The 17,460-nt window shown below is 54.8% G+C and overlaps 1 protein-coding gene across 1 annotated transcript; it reads left to right on the forward strand.

Annotated features, from left to right (window-relative positions):
• The first annotated feature begins 375 nt into the window (after positions 1–375).
• LOC119098383 (protein O-glucosyltransferase 2-like) lies at positions 376–17,010 on the forward strand. Its single transcript, XM_037221301.1, has 7 exons — positions 376–445; positions 1,084–1,378; positions 2,792–2,997; positions 9,021–9,232; positions 9,660–9,907; positions 14,814–15,051; positions 16,933–17,010. The coding sequence occupies exons 2-7, from the start codon at positions 1,101–1,103 to the stop codon at positions 17,008–17,010; spliced, it is 1,260 nt and encodes a 419-aa protein (XP_037077196.1). The 5' UTR covers positions 376–445; positions 1,084–1,100.
• Positions 17,011–17,460: the final 450 nt, after the last annotated feature.

The following is a 17,460-nucleotide window of genomic DNA, read 5'->3' on the forward strand; positions in this document are numbered from 1 at the left end:
AACGTAAGTCATTATTCGTGTCCGCTGGTGGTGCTTCCAGAGGCTGAATCTTCGCCGCCCTGAGCGATGTAACCCGTTAATTTCAAACAGACGCAGTGTAAACATAGCGCCTGTCGCAAAAACACCGGCCTACGGCCCTCCTGCAGGAATGTGATCTCCGTCCGGGCTCCCCATGCGGAGGGCAGTGGCGACCCAATGCACCTCTTCGACCCTTTTTATCCTCGACGTCAACGGGATACCCACATTTAGCGCTGGGCTCCCTCGCCTGTCGCCGGTTACACGCTCCTCCCGCACACGGCTGCCTGGGCGCGCCTCTGCGCGCGGCCATGGTCAGCTGACTGCGCCGCGCCGGCCGCTGCTGCTGCCGCCCCTCCCCGCTGCCGGGACGCAGCCGCTCTGTGGGCACCCGGCGTCTGTGGCGTGGTGGGTGAGCGGTGGCGTGCAGGTAAGTAGAAGAGCAGACATCCTTGGGGTGAATCCGTGGCGCCGATATTGCCGAACTTTATTCGTGGTGTTACTGTGCCAAGGACTGAAAATGCAAGCGGCTGGTTGTAAGTACATTATGTTTGTATTTACACATATGAGAAGGTAAGGGGAAAGACGCAAATGGGACCTGTTTGTAAGCTCATGGACTTAACCTTGAAAACTGGAAGACTTCACGTGCTCAAAGATCGATCTTGGACCAGGATCTGTCTTTGCGGATACGTAAGATGAATGCAGCGGTATTCAAAGTCCGTCTTCCATCCCTTTAGCTGACGTGTGAGCAGATGCCCGCCTGGCCCTTTGCATCGATGCGTTTTCACGTATGTGGGTTACCGGGTACCTACCCACCCGGTCTCGAGCGTGTTATTTCTTCAAATTGCTTACAGTCATGACATTCGGTTATCAAGCGAGGGTTGTATCGTTTTTGTCCTACAGAGGCACAACAGATAGACTATAAAGACGCCAACATTGATCAGTCCACTTCACTTGCTCAAATGCGTCTCGGTCCTCTTTCCGTGGCCGTTCCGTTCCACGGCGGCGTTCCGTGGTGCCGACACATCCACATGGCCGATTAACTCACCGCTGCGTCGCCCTCCCCAGCCAGGCCCGCCTCAGCCATGGATCCCCGCACGGCCGGCCGTGTGCTGTCACCGCTGCTGCTGCCGCTGCTAGTGCTGCTGCTGACCTCACCGGTCCACACTGAGTCCCCGGCCAAGTCTACCGGTGCAGCGACTCCAGCAGCGGACCCAGGAGCGGACCCGGCAGACCCAGCAGACCCGGTGGACCCGGTGGACCCAGCTCGCTGTCGGCTCTACGGTCCGGGTCTCCGACCCGACGAGGTGGTCCTGCCGGCGCGCTATTTCATCATACAGACCGTCGACAGCGGCGGCAGCGAGTGAGTGGCGACGGGCGGCACTGTCACCGCGGGGGTCACACACAGCGTCACAGAGCCGGTCTCCCGCACTGCTCTGGGCACGACTGAGGCTCCTGTCACGTCCACGGGCAGCTCACTGTCTCGGGCCCATAGGACAGCTGGAACGACCCTGAGGCGTTATCGGAGAGGCGTGGTCATCCGCGGCGTCAAGCTGCCAGCCGCCCTGGTGCCCTGCGCTGGACAGCGCCATCTGGTGTTTAAACAGCCTTCTTTCGCCTCCTTTTGGCGATCAGCACTGGTTTAGGCAAAGAACAGTCCTTGTGGGACGCCAGTGCCGCCGTCCCTGCTGTTATTGTTGGGCTAGCCGGTATCGTACTCCCCGCACGACCCTCAAGTGACCGTAGTCCGTGGTCCTTAAAGAGGTAGTTCTGAGAAATACTCTCTCTCTCTCGCTGAACTGGCTTCCGCGAATGAAAGCCATGTCTGTGGTGCTGGGCGGCTTTGGGCGCCCCGCTAACAATTTCTCCATTGAGTAGCTCTGGGTACCACGTGGTTGGTCTCATGTTCGCTGTGTGGCTCTAGGAACCACATGTCTACTGTGTAGCTGTGGGTACCCCGACTGCCCAATGTCCGCTGCATAGCTCTGAGCATCCTGACGGTCCAGTGTCCACCGTGTAGCTCTGAGCATCCTGACGGTCCAATGTCCACTGTGTAGCTCTGAGCATCCTGACAGCCCAATGTCCACTGTGTAGCTCTGAGCATCCTGACGGTCCAATGTCAGCCGTATATCTCTGAGCATCCTGATGGTCGAACGTCCGCTGTGTAGCTCTGAGCACCCTGCCAGTTTAATGTCCGCTGTGTAGCTCTGAGCACCCTGCCAGTCTAATATCCGCTGTGTAGCTCTGAGCACCCTGGCGGCCCAATGTCCGCTGTATATCTTTGAGCATCCTGACGGTTCAATGTCCGCCGCGTCGTTCTGAGCATCCTGACAGTCCAATGTCCACTATGTGGCCCGGAGCATCATGACAGTACAATGCCCGTTGTGTAGCCCGTAACATCTTGACGGTCCAATGTCTGTTGTGTGGCTCTGAACATCCTGACAGTCCAATGCTCGCTGTGGAGCTCTGAGCATCCTGGCGGTGCCATATCCGTCGTGTGGCTCTGAGCATTCTGACAGTGCAGTGTCCGCTGTGCAGATCTGAGCATGCTGACAATCCAATGGCCGCTGTGTATCTCCGCGTACTTTGGTGTCCCCATCTCCGTCCTTTGCGCCTCTCCATACTCCAATGACCTCATGTCTTCATGGTGGGGAGGGGGGGGGGGGGGGTTACGTGACGCATCACGGAGGTACCATGCCGGCGCAATGCATCGGGACGTCCTCCTGTGCCCTGCTGAGCGGAGCGCCAGCCTCACCCGACTGCGCCCTCTGTTCAGGCTGAGGACGTCACCGCGGGAGCAGTTCGAGGTGTCACTCACCGGCGAGTCGCCACGTGGCGCCTGCCACGTAAACATGCAGGTGCTGGACCGGCACGACGGCGCGCTGATCGTGCGCTACCGCGTGTTCGTCACGTGCCGCAACGCCGTGCTCCGGGTCCTCTATAGAGGGCAGCACGTGGCCGACAGCCCCTACAAAGTGCCAGGTGAGAAGGCGCGCGGCTGGAAATACCCGAGAGGTGCAGCTTGCTACGGCATGGAGCCGCAGAGCCTGAGTTGAACTGTTTGGCAGATTTCACATTTTTGTCGTGTTCTGTCTCTCCCTGTATCACGTCCTTTTCTCGGACCTTTCCGCGCAACTTCGAACGAAACCAATGTTCGAGCCGCGTATATTGAGTCTCCGCGGTGGTTGATACGCCGTTTTTGGGAAAAACATCACCAACGATGGGATTGCATCTAACGTTGCTGATTTTGCAACCCCATGATGCACATGTTCGTCAGCTGTCCAAAAAGCGACGTTGCGTGGTACACGTAAATAATAGGGCATGCAGTGAGGCGTGTAGCATATTGGGTAGCGATATCCGGAGATAATATCTACGGCACCGCCTGGATCCAGCATGTCAGTCTAGGGAGCCCCCGACAAGAGCCTAAAATCGCGGCAACAGCCGCTCGTGCAGCCACCTCGGCAAGATATTGCACTTTCGCGTGCCTCACCGCACCGAGACGTCACGCCAGACGGCGTACGACGCCTGCCACCCGGCTCGGTCCTTGTCAAGGCAGGCACCGAAGCGTCGGCTTCTTGGTCGGCCTCTCTGGTGGAATGAGCTCAGGCTGCCTGCCGCTGCGCACTGAAGGAATGAACTCAGACTGCCTGCCGCGACACATCGAAGAAATGAGCCCAGGCTGTCACGCGGCACACCGAAAGAATCAGCCCAGACACAGCAAAGGAATGAGCTTATACTGCCTGCCGCGGCACACCAAAGGAATGAGCTCAGACTGTCGCCGTGACACACCAAAGGAATGAGCTCAGACTGCCGCCGCAGCGCACTGAAGGAATCAGCTCAGACTGCCTGCCGCGCACACCAAAGAAATGAGCTCAGACTGCCGCCGCGGCGCATTGAAGGAATGACCTCAGTCTGTCACCGCGGCACATCGAAGGAATGAGCTCAGACTGTCGCCCAGCGCACCAAACGGATGCGCTCAGACTGCCTGCAGCGGCACACCGAAGGAATGAGCTCAGACTGCCTGCTGCGGCAGACCGAAAAAATGAGCTAACTGTCGCCGCGACACACCGAAGGAATGAGCTCAGACTGTCGCCGCAGCATACCGAAGGAATCAACTCAGACTGCCTGCCGCGGCTCACCGAAGGAATGAGCATAGACTGCTGGCTACGACGCACCGCACTCACCCCGCGTGGTGCCGGAATAAGGCGTTGTATTTGGGTTTTGACTCCAATTCCGCCGTAAAAGGGTGGACCCCAATGCGGAACCGATTCCGGCAGATGCGACATCTGAGGCCCGGCGCATCAATTCTCTGCGTCCCGGCAGATCCGATCTATGCGGCCCGGCAGATTCGATCTCTGCGATCTGGCAGATCCGATCTCTGCGGCCGGGCAGATCCAATCCCTCCGGCCGGGCAGATCCGATCTCTCCGGCCCGGCAGATCCGGTCTCCGCGACCCGGCAGGTCGGATCTCTGCCGCCCGGCAGATCCGATCTCTGCGGCCGGGCAGATCCGATCTCTGCCGCCCGGCAGATCCGAACTCTGCGGCGCATTGTCGGGAAATTGACTTCCTACTGGAAAGCGATGAATACGTTGTATAGAAATGCCACTCTACGCTTGATGTTCTCTCAAAGCTCACGACAGCTATGTATCAACGCGTCGTTATTTCCGTACTCGGTGTAAGAAAGGTACGCTGGAAGGGGTTGGCTCGTGCTCTGCTCTACTAACGAGCAAGGTTTGTTGCTGCCACCACCTGCCGTTACACATACCCTGTAACTTCTACAAATGGCAGGCGAAACAGACCGGGGCTCAGAGAACCGGACGGTTGCGCATGTTTGTCGCACGGCACAAAATTGTTTTCCACCTCCTCTGCATTTCTTCCCTCTGTGTGGTGTTACTGTGCCTGGTCTGCAGAAACCTTCATGAAGGAAGGTTTTACTTGGCAGAACCTTGATGTTGTTGTGCTGGCTACTGGTGTGAAAGAGAACTTTCGTAAATATCTTCTTGTTGCTGTTGTTTGTTGACGGTATATCATACACTTTCTGCTTTGTCGGACACTTTATCGTGGTTGCGCAAAGGTGTCCGCTAGTAATAAGACTGTTTCTTTTGCTTTTCTTACTTTCCCATTGGTTTACTCAATACGTTGTGCATTATTTGCGTACTAATTTAATTATGGACTTACGAGAAGGCAGGCTTCTGACACCGTTCCGTTTGCAGTAAGCTGGCAGCACGCGAATATTTGCCAGATGGTTATATGTGTTGTCTACATTGTTTTCATTGCTGACTCTGGGCAATAGCCAAACGGTGCCTTCATTCCGAACCACCATCGCTCGAAACCCATCGTGTGAAACCATTATGGGGGGTTCCGGGCAGTACTGGAACAGCGATGCAATGGCTCACAGGTTAAGCGATTATAATTCCTCCTAGTTCCTCATACATTAGGATCCCCAAGGATCCTACATTTGAAGGAATCGACCGCGCAAGGACGCCGTCGCAATAGTGTTGATTCTGTCTTAGTTTCCCGGCTGCCTTCGAAATCATCCACAACTTTGCCAAACTCCGCCAGGTCCTGGTGACAGTGCTTCACGGAACCTGTGAGGTCAGTCTCGCCCGGAGCTAGCTAGGGCGGATGCCGTTCTGCACCAGACTAGCATTTGAAATCGCCTTGCCTGGAGCTCGGCTTGTTTTGGTGCTTTGAAGGCAGGTCGAGGCAATTCATGCGGCTGCTCAGCGTTCAGGAGATGCATGTGAATGAGCCCGTTGGTCTGATGCACACCTGCTGTGGTTTCGGCGGCTGGCTCCGGCTCGCGGCACTGATAAGGATCACCGCTCTTTGTTCCGAGCACGTGTCTTGGCAAGCCAGCTGTGGGGTGTGCCTGATGGCAACCCTCTGCACATGCACTGTTGAAATCGGATGGCGCCAGTCTCGCCGCGTTCAAAGTGACGATGAAGCGAGCATTGCCGGGCCGTTATCTGTTAGCGAGAATGGTCCCGAGAACGTGGGAGACAGAGGACGACAAAGTTTCCACTTCAGTCTCGAACACGACAACTTGACAACTTTCTCGCGATGCTGGGTTTATATCAGCTGCATCAAGACAGCCTTAGGGAATTGCTACTTGTGTGTGCACTTCAAATTAATTGGGGCACTCACGTCTGTAAGTGTCATCCTGCTCAAATAGGAGGATCTGAACACGTTTTCAACTATTCTTGAGGACCCTGTCAGAGATAATGACTCGTGTCAGCGAAGACTTGGTTCAAATTTCATGCAACTTAAGGGATGGCAGCGGAACAAAAAGACGTTCTCATGTGATTAAGGCGTCGCTTTACATGGTCTGAATGCAGTCTGTATTCTCTTGGGAGCAGTGCTCAGGATACTCAAAGTACCAAACGAACTCAAAGATACTTAATGTACCAGTGCTCGGGGTCATGCTATATTAAAACGGACTCTCCCACGTCGAATTGCTTCCCATGGTAGCACCAGAAGCTGAACCGCCGGCCGCTGTGTCAGGGGAGCTGGTCAGCTATGAAGTGCGGTGACCGAGCACCGGCAGAGACTGCCATACGCCCCTCGCTCGGGCGACTAACACGTGGAAATGGCTTGCACATCACGTGCCCCTTATCCAGGGGGCGGATACTTCATGTATCCGAGGGAGCGATGCGCTCCAACTAGGAAAAAGTTGCCATTACGACGTTGGGTGGTGGTAAAGCATGAATCTAAAGGCGCTCCTTACCCCTGCCGCCAGCCCCGTTCAGCTTCGGTGGGCTCGAGCTCCCCTGCACGCACCGCCACGTGGTTGGAGCATTACGCAATCTATACACCGCGCAAATCACGCTGTGTTTCAGTGTTGTCTTTGCATTTTAAATGGGCTTCATATCAGCCATGCATGCCACTGTACCTATTACTCTGCATCCATTCCTCTGCTCAATCATGGCTAGCTACTATATTTTGTGCGTGTGAATTGGGTTCTTGCTTTGCGTGACGTCGTACGTGCGAGACAGTTTCCAATGGCTTATGCCACTGATCTGGCGCGTAAAGGACGTTGTCTTTCGTGGCGGTCGTGAATTGTGGCAGTTCCCTTGCACACCAGTATTTGTTTTACATGCGCACTATTTCCTTCGCATTATTGCTGCCGCACTGGCCGCAACACCTGGTGGGTATTTTTTAACTGTGTAAATCAAGCAGCAGCATGTGGTTCGTAGCAGCACGGCACAATGCCGATGAATGAGGCGTGGAATACCGCGCGAAGTCAGGATGTTCATAGTAAAAAATTATCACGATGCAATGCTCTGCGATCATATGTTGTGCGCCGAGTTACGAGCGTTGTGAGTAAGTGCGGCGTTTTATTGTTCGTTTTCTGCCGCCACGCTATACTGGGGAGTATTTTCAGTAACATCGTTGCAAGTACATAAAACTTTTGTGTGTTTGAGGTTGACCTGATTTGTCACTGTGTATGCTGTAATGCGCTTGACGTTGTGTGTTTCTGTCTACATTTGTATGCCCATTATGTGGTTTTTCAGATTTGTTCTACGTTTTCATGCCAGTAATATCGTATGTTTACATTTGTCTGCGCCTGGCTTCGTGCGTTGCTTGCACTGTTGTGGGAGCTGTTGTACGTGCCTTCTTCAAGCTCACGTTTTAACAACATACGTTTTGAACAACATACGGTTCCATGCACGCAGCCTTGCTTGGTGTGTGCGTGCGTGCATGCATGTATGTACACCTCCCCCTACTAATAAAACCTAATTAAAACTGTCAAGAACACGGGGTGAACGGATTCAAACACCGTACATGAGGCACCAAATACAGCTAAAGTTTCGGCGGGTTTTGTGACCGGGCACCGCGTAAGCTCAGTTAGACCCCGGGACCCAGCGTGCCATTCAGGTGACTGCGCCTGCCACGAGGCAGCCGCGTGTCAGCACGTGACCCGATTTCTCATAAAGCGGCAGCACTGATGCGCGAGTGCCCATGTTTGTCACGGGACGTGCGGTGGTCGCGGCCTGTCGATCGGGGCCGGGGTGTGTCGGCGACGCAGCGCCATCCCAGGAAACGTTCATTAGAGGCGGCCTGGGCGCGGACGAGACCGCTGTCGTTGTTTCGGTGCCGCCCGTCTGGTGACGTCGAGTCGGCGGCGTCCGTCCGGGATCACTGGGTCTGGTGCGATCACGCGCGGCGCGCGGCGGCACGCTCTGGGCGGCGCTGGGGTGATATATGATGTCTGGTGGGCTGGACTGCGGCGTTGGAGGATGTCTGGTGAGGGGGGGGGGGGGGCTGTGACGTTGCGTGCTGTCTGGTGGCTGTGGACTTGTGTGATGTCTGGCGAGGAGGCCTGTGACGTGTGGTGTCTGGCGAGGAGGCCTGTGACGTTATGTGGCGTCTGGTGAGCAGGCCGTGCCTGTTTGTGACGGATGTCGCGGGCAAGTCCAGCGTGACGGTATGTGGCGTGTGTGACTGTGATGCATTTCGCCGCCAGGTTTGTGATAATGGTATATGTGATGGCATGTGTCATCGCCATGAGTCGTCGCCAGGGTCGCTTTGGTCGTTCATGTTGTGTGGGACGGCGTGTAACGTGAAACAGCATACAGCGCGTCACAGCACACAACGAATGACGCCACCTGGAACCTGCGCGGCGGCGTGTGGCTTGCGTTGTCGCCAATGCCGCTGGGACGCTATGTGGCGCTTGTGATGATGTGTGACGTGCCACCGCCAGATCGCTGTGACGTGATGTGACTGGTGTGCCAGTATGTGACTTGCAGGGCCGCTATAGCCTGTCGGGGTCAACGTAACGATATGTGACGCATGTCATGGTGCGTGGCACACTACCGTCAGGGCACCCGCCACAGCCGTAGCGTGCGCGTCACAATGTGACGCATGCCTTCGCCGGGGCATGCGACGGAATGTGCCGCTGGGTGTGTGTGCCGCGCACGTCACGGTGTGTGACCTGTGTGCCGCTGGGGCCGCATGGCAACGTGCCATGTGTGACGGCCTGTGACGCGCGTTTGGCCGCCAGGTCCCGTGTACGCCGAGGAGTGTGACTGTCCGCTGGAGTCGCTGGACGACTGGCTGACGGCGGCCGCCTGTCCGGCCAGCTATCGCCAAATCGACCGCGACCTGGAGAAGTACCCGACGGTGGACTTCGACGGCGTGCTCTCGGCCGCCACGCAGAGGTTCTCACATGCTGGCAGCCAGAGCTTCTGCAATTACGCCGTCAAGGATAACCAGGTGTGAAGACGGTTGAGCCTGGGCGACGGGTGGGGCTGTTTGTTGCCGTTCGACGGAGGCATTTGTTTGAGCGCGTATCGTGATTCTAGGAGCTGTTTTGACGGCCCTTAACCATTGAACGCCGTCCCCGGCATTACCATGCAAATGAGATGCGCTGCGAGCATACATTAACGTTGTGAGTGGTTAAGCTTCCCCCGTGTTGCGAATTTGCAGATCGCTGCAGAAGTAGTGTGTAAGCTTTTGCGAGGGTCTGAAGGGCCGCACTCCGGGTAACTCGTTAGGTATTACCTTACGCCGTGACAAAGACACCTATCCATCGCCACCGGCCTGTGCGCTCAGAAACAGCCTCGACGCTCAGAAACGGCCGCTCCACCTTTCCCTGCTGCCCTCCACCGCGTGCCCTAACAACCACCACCCGCCCTCGCAGGTGTACCGGCGCTGCTACGGCAAGTACGTGGGCTTCAACATCTTCATGGACGCGATTTTGCTGTCGCTGGCGCGGAAGGCGCGCCTGCCGGACATGGAGCTGCTGGTGAACCTGGGCGACTGGCCCCTGGTGAAGAGTGCGGAGCCGCCTTCGCTGCCCATGTTCAGCTGGTGCGGCTCGACCGAGACGGACGACATTGTGATGCCAACTTACGAGCTGACCGAGGCTTCCGTCGAGTGCATGGGAAGGTGAGGGGACGGGGCGGAGCGAGGGGGTGGGGGTTGAACGTACCATTGCCGCACCACACGGCACCAGCATCGCGTGGAAGAAAAGGGTAGACACCGATCAGAGATCATGTTTCTTTGAAGGTTTGCCGAAGTTTTTCCCGGTGGCCGTGGGTGGCTTCCGTGGCGTTCCCAAATAACGAGAACGCACACCAGCGGAAAACGGTAGCACATAACACTCTGAAGGATCCCAAGTAACAAGAGTACACACTAGCGGAAAACGGTAGCACGTGACATTTGAGGAAGCTAGGTACCGCACCACCGGTTAGCCCCGTCGACTCTATCAAGAGGAACCGCGGTGATGTGTCTCGGTATTGTTGATCGAGGGGGGGGGGGGTCGAGGCAGCTCTGTACTCAGATGCTGTTTCCGAGAAACGGAGCTCAGGTCTGCGCGGTAACACCAGCAGCCCAGCCGCAGGAGTTCGTGGGCGCTCATCGGCGCCGAAGCGCCGTCTGCAGCTAGGAGCGGCGGGGAGAGCAGCTCTCGGCGGCGCGGCTGACGCCAGTTACCATTTCTGCTGGTTTTGTTACACATGTTTAGGCCTGTAATGATGGTCTAGGAATGGTTTTAGGGCCTGATTCAGCAAAAAGGGGAAATTGTTTTGAATCGCACGGTGAGTTATGTCATCATCAAATCAATAGATCTGACCAATTGATTACTAGAGATGTGCCATAAATCTCACGCAGGCAGTGTGATTGGATGGGATTTTCAGTAAAAACACCTCAAATGACGTGAGTTTTTTTCGTGCTACGTTCACTGCCTTTGTTCAGTGTTCAGCTCGTATTTTTGTGATAGAGAAACATGAGCCGCGTTTCATGCAAAATTTTCCCTTGTAGTCCTAGCAAATGGCGGTGTGCGCCGCAGTTGCACACCCATCTTATCATTATAAATTTGTCCAAAATGTTGACAAACATGATTCTTTTGTTAGCATTAAGGTGCATTGTGCAATTGCCAAATCGGTAACAAATTGGGGCGTGGCCATCTTTTCCCCCGTGACATACGTTGAGTAATTTAAAATCACAGTGCGTCTGCATGACAAACGTCATGTCTTGCGCGTACCAACGATTTGGCCCTCTGTAAGCGATGTTTCCCGTTCTCTGTGTATCACGAGCAGACCTTTTTTGTTTTTGTTGCGCGCTATGTGCGGGGGTTTTCATTGTGTGTGGAACTAGGGAGGACAACTTTTAAGTGGCGTAGGATAGTCTAGGGAGGTGAAGGCGAGAGTTGAGTGTGGGGCAAACTGAGAGTAAGAATTTTGAGCTAGGTCATGCAAATGTATTGTGTATAAATTCACAGCACCCCTTTCAGTTTTGGCAAATGTTTGAGTACACCGTGCTGTTTTTTCACTATGTGACGTCATCATTTCATTCCGCTTCGCCTCCGCTGAGAGCAATTTTTGTTTTTCCGTTTATATTTCGGGAGACTGCACCACTTTCACGCCAAAAGCACCACAAAATCCGCAACTTTCCAAACTGGTTCCGCTCCCAGCATGGTTTACGGGCAATATTGGATAAAAGTCCAAACTGGATGTAAATTCCTTCCTATAACATCACAGTTGGCAGCAGATAGAGATGGAATGAGAGACGGCTGTGTCGTGTTTTACGACCCGCTGATCATGCGGACATGCCGCCCAAAAATGCCGGACGTGCCGTCTTGAAAACGCACGGAAGATGTTCTGAAGGAACATGTCACGGAAGCTGCTCAGCCGTCTGGTGTAGGGTAGAGGCTTGGCTTACCTTACACAGGATACCAAGGGTAGGAAAGTGGCGCGATGAGAAACGACATAGGCGCATTACTGCAGCTTCAGAATCACCTTTACATAATATTGGTCTTCGCTTCGTCGTTCAGTTTCTGGGTACTGTGTGTTTCATGATAACAAAGTCTTCGCTTGTTTTCATAAATGTTTGCATTGACACATCAGTGGACGTATTTCCAGTGTCAATTACCTCGTTGCACATTTAAGCAAGATTTCGAGCTTTGGTGGATCCCTGGGCGTACGAGATAGCGCACGCGGTAATTCATTAAGTTTGTTTGAGGTACTAGATTAAATGCTCTCATCGTATTCGTAGGTCGCCTGCCAGCTGTTCGCTTAATTACAGTTCATTGTAGTGTCCTGTTTAGCAGCCCAAGTTTCAGAGTGACCTAATTAGATCATGTTGCTGCTGGATCAGTACACATCCCCGCAAGGAACCCCGTTTGTCACCGCCCTGTTATTCGCCTTCGATTGGGGCCTCTGAGCTGGGGCCCTTCTCGCCCGGTGGTCGGAATGCGAGCGGCACTACGTGGCCTCTCCTTGGCCACCCATCGCTCTTCGATCGGCAGCGTGCGAGCAGGAGCCCCCAGCCTCAGTTCGGTGTAGCGTGCTGAGTGGGCGGAAAAGTTTGACTTTTTTAAACGAGGGTTATAAACAGCGGCTCCGCAGGAGTGAAAATCCTCCATCAAACTGTGGCGGTTATATTTCAAGCGTGATATTTCCCTCTCGTTAAAAGTTGCCCCAGTTCAGAGGTAGCACGGGTCTACTCCGGGACTGACAGAGCACACGGCGCTCTCCCGCCCGAGCCGCCGGCGGCTGAGCCCGCGATCTTCCCGCAACCTCCGCCCTCCGCCCGGCCGACGTCCGTGACCCCCTCGCGACCTCTGACCGCCGCCCGGTCGACGTCCGTGACCCCCCGCGACCTCTGACCGCCGCCCGGCCGACGTCCGTGACCCCCCGCGACCTCTGACCGCCGCCCGCCCCGCGCCCGTGACCCTCCCAGGACCTCTGACCGCCGCCCACCCGGCGTCCGTGACCGGACCGTGGCGGCCACTGTCGCCAGCCCGGTGCGAGCCCAATGAGGCCTATTGGCGGCGCCGCGGGCGGCAGCCGGTTGGCAGACCGGCGACGACGCACGTCCGCCGCCGTCGCGGCGCGTAGGCGCCCCGTGGCTTCTTTCCTTGCCGGTGACGTCATTGGAGCTGAGTGGCGCCGACGTCAGGTGCAGCCAGCCGGGGAGTCCCGTCTGAGGGCTCTTACCCTCCGGCGTCGAATCGAATGTCGCCACAGCCAGCGCGGCGCCCCCCCCCCCCCCGAAGCTGTTAACGGCGGCTGAGGCGTACCTTGAAAAGGTGCCTTGGTACCTCAAGGTACCTTGAGACACGCTTTCCGGCGAGTTGAGTGCCAGAGTGATACGGTTAGAGAGTAAAAAAGATACAATCATGCGGCTTGCTGGAAATGACTATTACCGACCAGCGACTTGAGGTCTGTTAATGATGATACCTGCATTCTCACTGGTTTAAGTCTGTGAAAACACGTCGTGGAGACTCCAGAAGCAATGGGAAGGAGCCGGGGAGCTACATGGCTCAGTCAAAAAGCGTAAAACTTCGGTGAAGAAACCACATATAATGCCATTGAAAAAGACAATATCAGAGACGGGGCCTAACACCTTGTGCGGTAAGGTGATTTTGAAAAGGCGATTGCCCTCAGCTTGCATTGATCCCACGCACTCTACCACAACGCCCAGAAGGCTAATACCTTGACAACGCGCCAGACGCAGCGCAGGGAAATGCAGTAGCTGCACGCTATAGCCAGGCTCTGCGCTACCGGAGCGTGGCGTTAAGACGCTCAGAGTATGGTCTGAGTGTCACCGTGATGCGAACGAAGTGCGACGGGAATAAGGCAAGACCGGAATGTGGCCGGAGAATAACTTAAGTGTGGTCGGAGCATTGGCGGAGTGCGGTCGGAATGTGGTGTACGTGCAGCTCGACTGTGACCGGAGTGTGAGCGGGGTACAGGGGCGCAGCCAGGATTTGCGGCAGAAGGTAGGGGTTGCCATGATTTGCAACATTGTTTTTCTAGCGATTCCCAGCCCCTCAACAGTACCCACACATTGTGAACAGACCGATAGTCCCCGCGCACGCTAATAGATACAGTGCTTGACATGTCGATCAGCTGTCGATGTTGGCTGGCCCTGGTGGCGTAAGCAATTGTCTCCACTGCGCCATTACGCGTTCACTCGGTTCTCCGCTGACCTTGTCACTGAGTTGCGACTGCTGGGCTCGACATGTCCTTGGTAGTCTAAGAGATTTAAATCTTAAATGGTTATCGTGATCACCAGATTACGGAGTTATCATCAGTAACGCTATGGTAAAAACTGTGCTCGAACCGGGGTGGAGAGGGGGAAGGGGGTGCTGAACTCTACGACTCCCTTCCCGCCTGGCTGCGCCGCTTCCTGGGTATGACCGCGAGCGTTTCAGTGTTAGGCCACTTGGATCAGTTTTTGTTTTTTGGATTGGAGCCCTTTCGACCAGAAATGGTCGCGTCAGGGCTATAGAATGAAGGACAATGATAAACGGTGGGGCAGACTTGTATGCGCATGGGGGGGCGGGGGGGGGGCAACCGCTAAGCTTTAACCCGCGATGCGCCCTGGGCACCCAGTCGGGGTTCCCCTTTTCACGGGCGGGTTGTCACGAAGATGCGGGATGAAGCAAGATTGAAATAAGAGAGGCGGATGAGGCCACTTGGGAGGTAGGGAATAGGGATATTAATATTTGTCTTTGGGGTTCACTGCCTGTTGTCCCTCCCCTTGCTCAAAATCGTCCAATCAGCGTCGGGGAGGGCGGCGGTCAATCTAGCGTCTAAGCGTCCCGGGCTTAACAAATGGGCCCGGCAGGTCAGATGTGTGGGTTTGGGGTCAAAGGGCAACGGATTAGCGCCAACGAATTGCCTGCGGGGGCCGTCGGAGAGCCAGAGCTCTGGTAGCATGAAGTTATATTTACACCCTGGACAACCTCCTGGGTGAATTTAGGAAAGCCAGTGACCGTAGCGTGATTGGCGTGTGACCCGGGCGCCGGGCCTGCCGCCGGAGCATGACATCAGCCGCCGCGTTTCAGGGTCACGCTGGACATGCTGTCTGTGCAAAGCCGCGAGCCGGTGCCCTGGCACCAGAAGCGGAACGCCAGCTTCTGGCGGGGTCGCGACTCGCGGCGCGAGCGACTGCGGCTGGTCGAGCTCGCGCGACAGCGGCCAGACCTCATCGACGCCGCGCTCACCCACTTCTTCTTCTTCAAGGCCGAGGAGAAGGAGTACGGCCCCACCCAGCCGCGCGTCTCGTTCTTCGAGTTCTTCCAGGTGAGGCCTCAGCTGCTGGCTGACGGGCGCCGCCGTGTCGCGGGGAGGGATGGCGCTGTCGAGCCTGTCTGCCGGCCACGGGGTGGGATGACTCGCGAGGTGAAGTCACCGTGAACGTGATGCAGCCTCACGGCGTCACGAGGCAAGCGACAGGGATTTTTGGACCTGTGGCGTCTGACCAGAGCGGCATGTCGCTGGTGGGTCTCGCTGGCGTGATAGGTGTACTTATCACCGATGAGATAGCAAGGCTCCGCGGTGACCAGTCCCTGGATCAACGAAATCTGAGGACGAAAAAGTGGGAGACTTGGTATCTGGCTGTTTGTGGTCATTCCTCGTTTCGGATATCTCGGGAGCTGCATACTTATTTGATACGTTGTTTGTGTTGCTCGAATGACAATTTGTAAGCCAACTGCAGCGGGCAAAAAAGCACGTCCTAGCACTGAGTCTAGTCATTTTGAGAGCTTTAGCCGTCGTGTCAAACTCAGGACAGCAATGACACCCTCGAGCTGAGAACGCCTCAACAGCATTGCACTTATTTCCTAGTGGGCATGGAATGGGCTCAGGAATCAATCAAATCTAAAAGCTCAAAGTTGGCCTATTTCCCTCTACTTAGGTAGTCGTAGCAGGAACTGAGTCGAGCTGCTGGAAATCTGTGGACCGCTTCGTATGGAAAAGTGAATGTATTTTTGCCTGCTGAAGATATTCCATTTGGTTCACATTCATGATAAGTAGCCTATGAACTATCCAACCTCCGACGAAACATGGTTGTACCCTCTGGTAACCTTCCAATACGGCTACTGAAGGGGTTTTGTGTAGGGCTGGCACTACCACGGACATATCTTCCCGCGATTGCTTAAAGAGGACAAGGTCACATCCTTTTCAAAGATGGAAACCATCACAACAGTTCCAAAGAAAGCAAACCTTGAATTCGCCGGAAGGCCTGCAGCCTCCGAGACTCATATCAACGTTTGGGAAAGTTTTCCAACAGTTCATTGTCCCTACGTTCTGGCGGAGACACAGCCGCAAACAGATGAGGCCAGTACGGGAATGGAAAAGGAGCTTCAACATCGGCCTGCTTGATCAGATTACGGCACTACTCCTTGGGATGAAAAAGCATGATCAATGCTGTTTGCAGTTTGCATGATTTCAAGAATAGTTTTGACCTCGTTCATCATGCAGCGGTAATACAGAATATGCTTAACATGTGACTTCGTTCTGACCATGCAAAGTAGATATTCTCATTTCTCCAGGATCGAAACCGGGGGGGGTGGGGGGGTAAAGATACCGCATGAAATGACTAGCAGTTGCGTTTTGAAATAACTTGGTGGACCCGCAGGCCCCCTTAGTCTGGTTGCCTTCATAGCCATGATCAGTGGTGGCGCTGTTGAAACATCGTTTGAAATATGCGCAAGGTCTCTCTCACACGCGGTTACCAAGCATGTCCAGTCGACCGAGTAGGGGAGCGTAGCCAGCTGCGGGACCGGACTGATTAGGTCCGTAGATGGGTAGCTGCAGATGTGATAACGCTTTATGCTGATAACTGTCAGACCACGCATTTTGTCACTATCAAGACACCATTGATGCTCCTGGCCGTAATCAGTGGGACCAGCTCACCAACCGCTGCCAGTTTTAACACGCGCCCGGGTGGCCGGTTGAATACCCGTCGCTCGTGTGGGGGTCGATTTGACCCCTGAGATCTCAAGAACCAAGATAGCTAGGCCAAAGCTCACAGGGTGAGTTTGCCTGCATGTGAACTCCCTTCGTTTTAACTTCGGGCTCCTGGGTCATGACCTTAGGGTCTCTTGAGGTTGAACAAGGTCAAACTCCAAATTGATTTCCAAAGTGCCCCCGGACCCCCTCGTGTAACCGCCCTGAACACAGACCCGTTTCAAACTCAAGGTCATTGGTGTTCAGGCGGCCAGAAACAGGGAGATTTCTCGTATTTTGACACTGAGATAGGCGTCAGGGATTACGTTGGGCGGAATGTTCCTGAAAACGGAATCTTGGCACGGATTTTTCAGGTCAGTGACGTACTTTGACCTATAAGTTCATGGAACATGTCTGTTTTCCCTGTCATGAATACATTTGAAATGAGCACCAGAAACCACTTCATAAAGGAAGGCTCGAGTAAAAAAGCAGGTTAGTTTTGGCCTCGGTATGGCCTTGATACCAGATCCTAGGTCAGCGGGATCTGTTTTGCTCCTAACTTTTATTGGTTTATTGCCTAAGAAGCTATTCCAGAAAGGTATTATTTTAGCACTCCGTTGTGGCATTAGATTAAACGATTCACAGAAATGGCCTTCGCCACGGCCTTACTTTGAACTGCCATAGGTCAGCGATGTTACAAGATACAACATTTTTCGTTTACCACAAGATCTGTTATTCCATTACTTACATTTTGCAAAGTTC

Source organism: Pollicipes pollicipes, unplaced genomic scaffold (assembly GCF_011947565.3).
Source record: "Pollicipes pollicipes isolate AB1234 unplaced genomic scaffold, Ppol_2.1 Scaffold_4740;HRSCAF=5597_pilon_pilon_pilon, whole genome shotgun sequence".
In the NCBI taxonomy this organism is placed as follows: domain Eukaryota; kingdom Metazoa; phylum Arthropoda; class Thecostraca; order Pollicipedomorpha; family Pollicipedidae; genus Pollicipes; species Pollicipes pollicipes.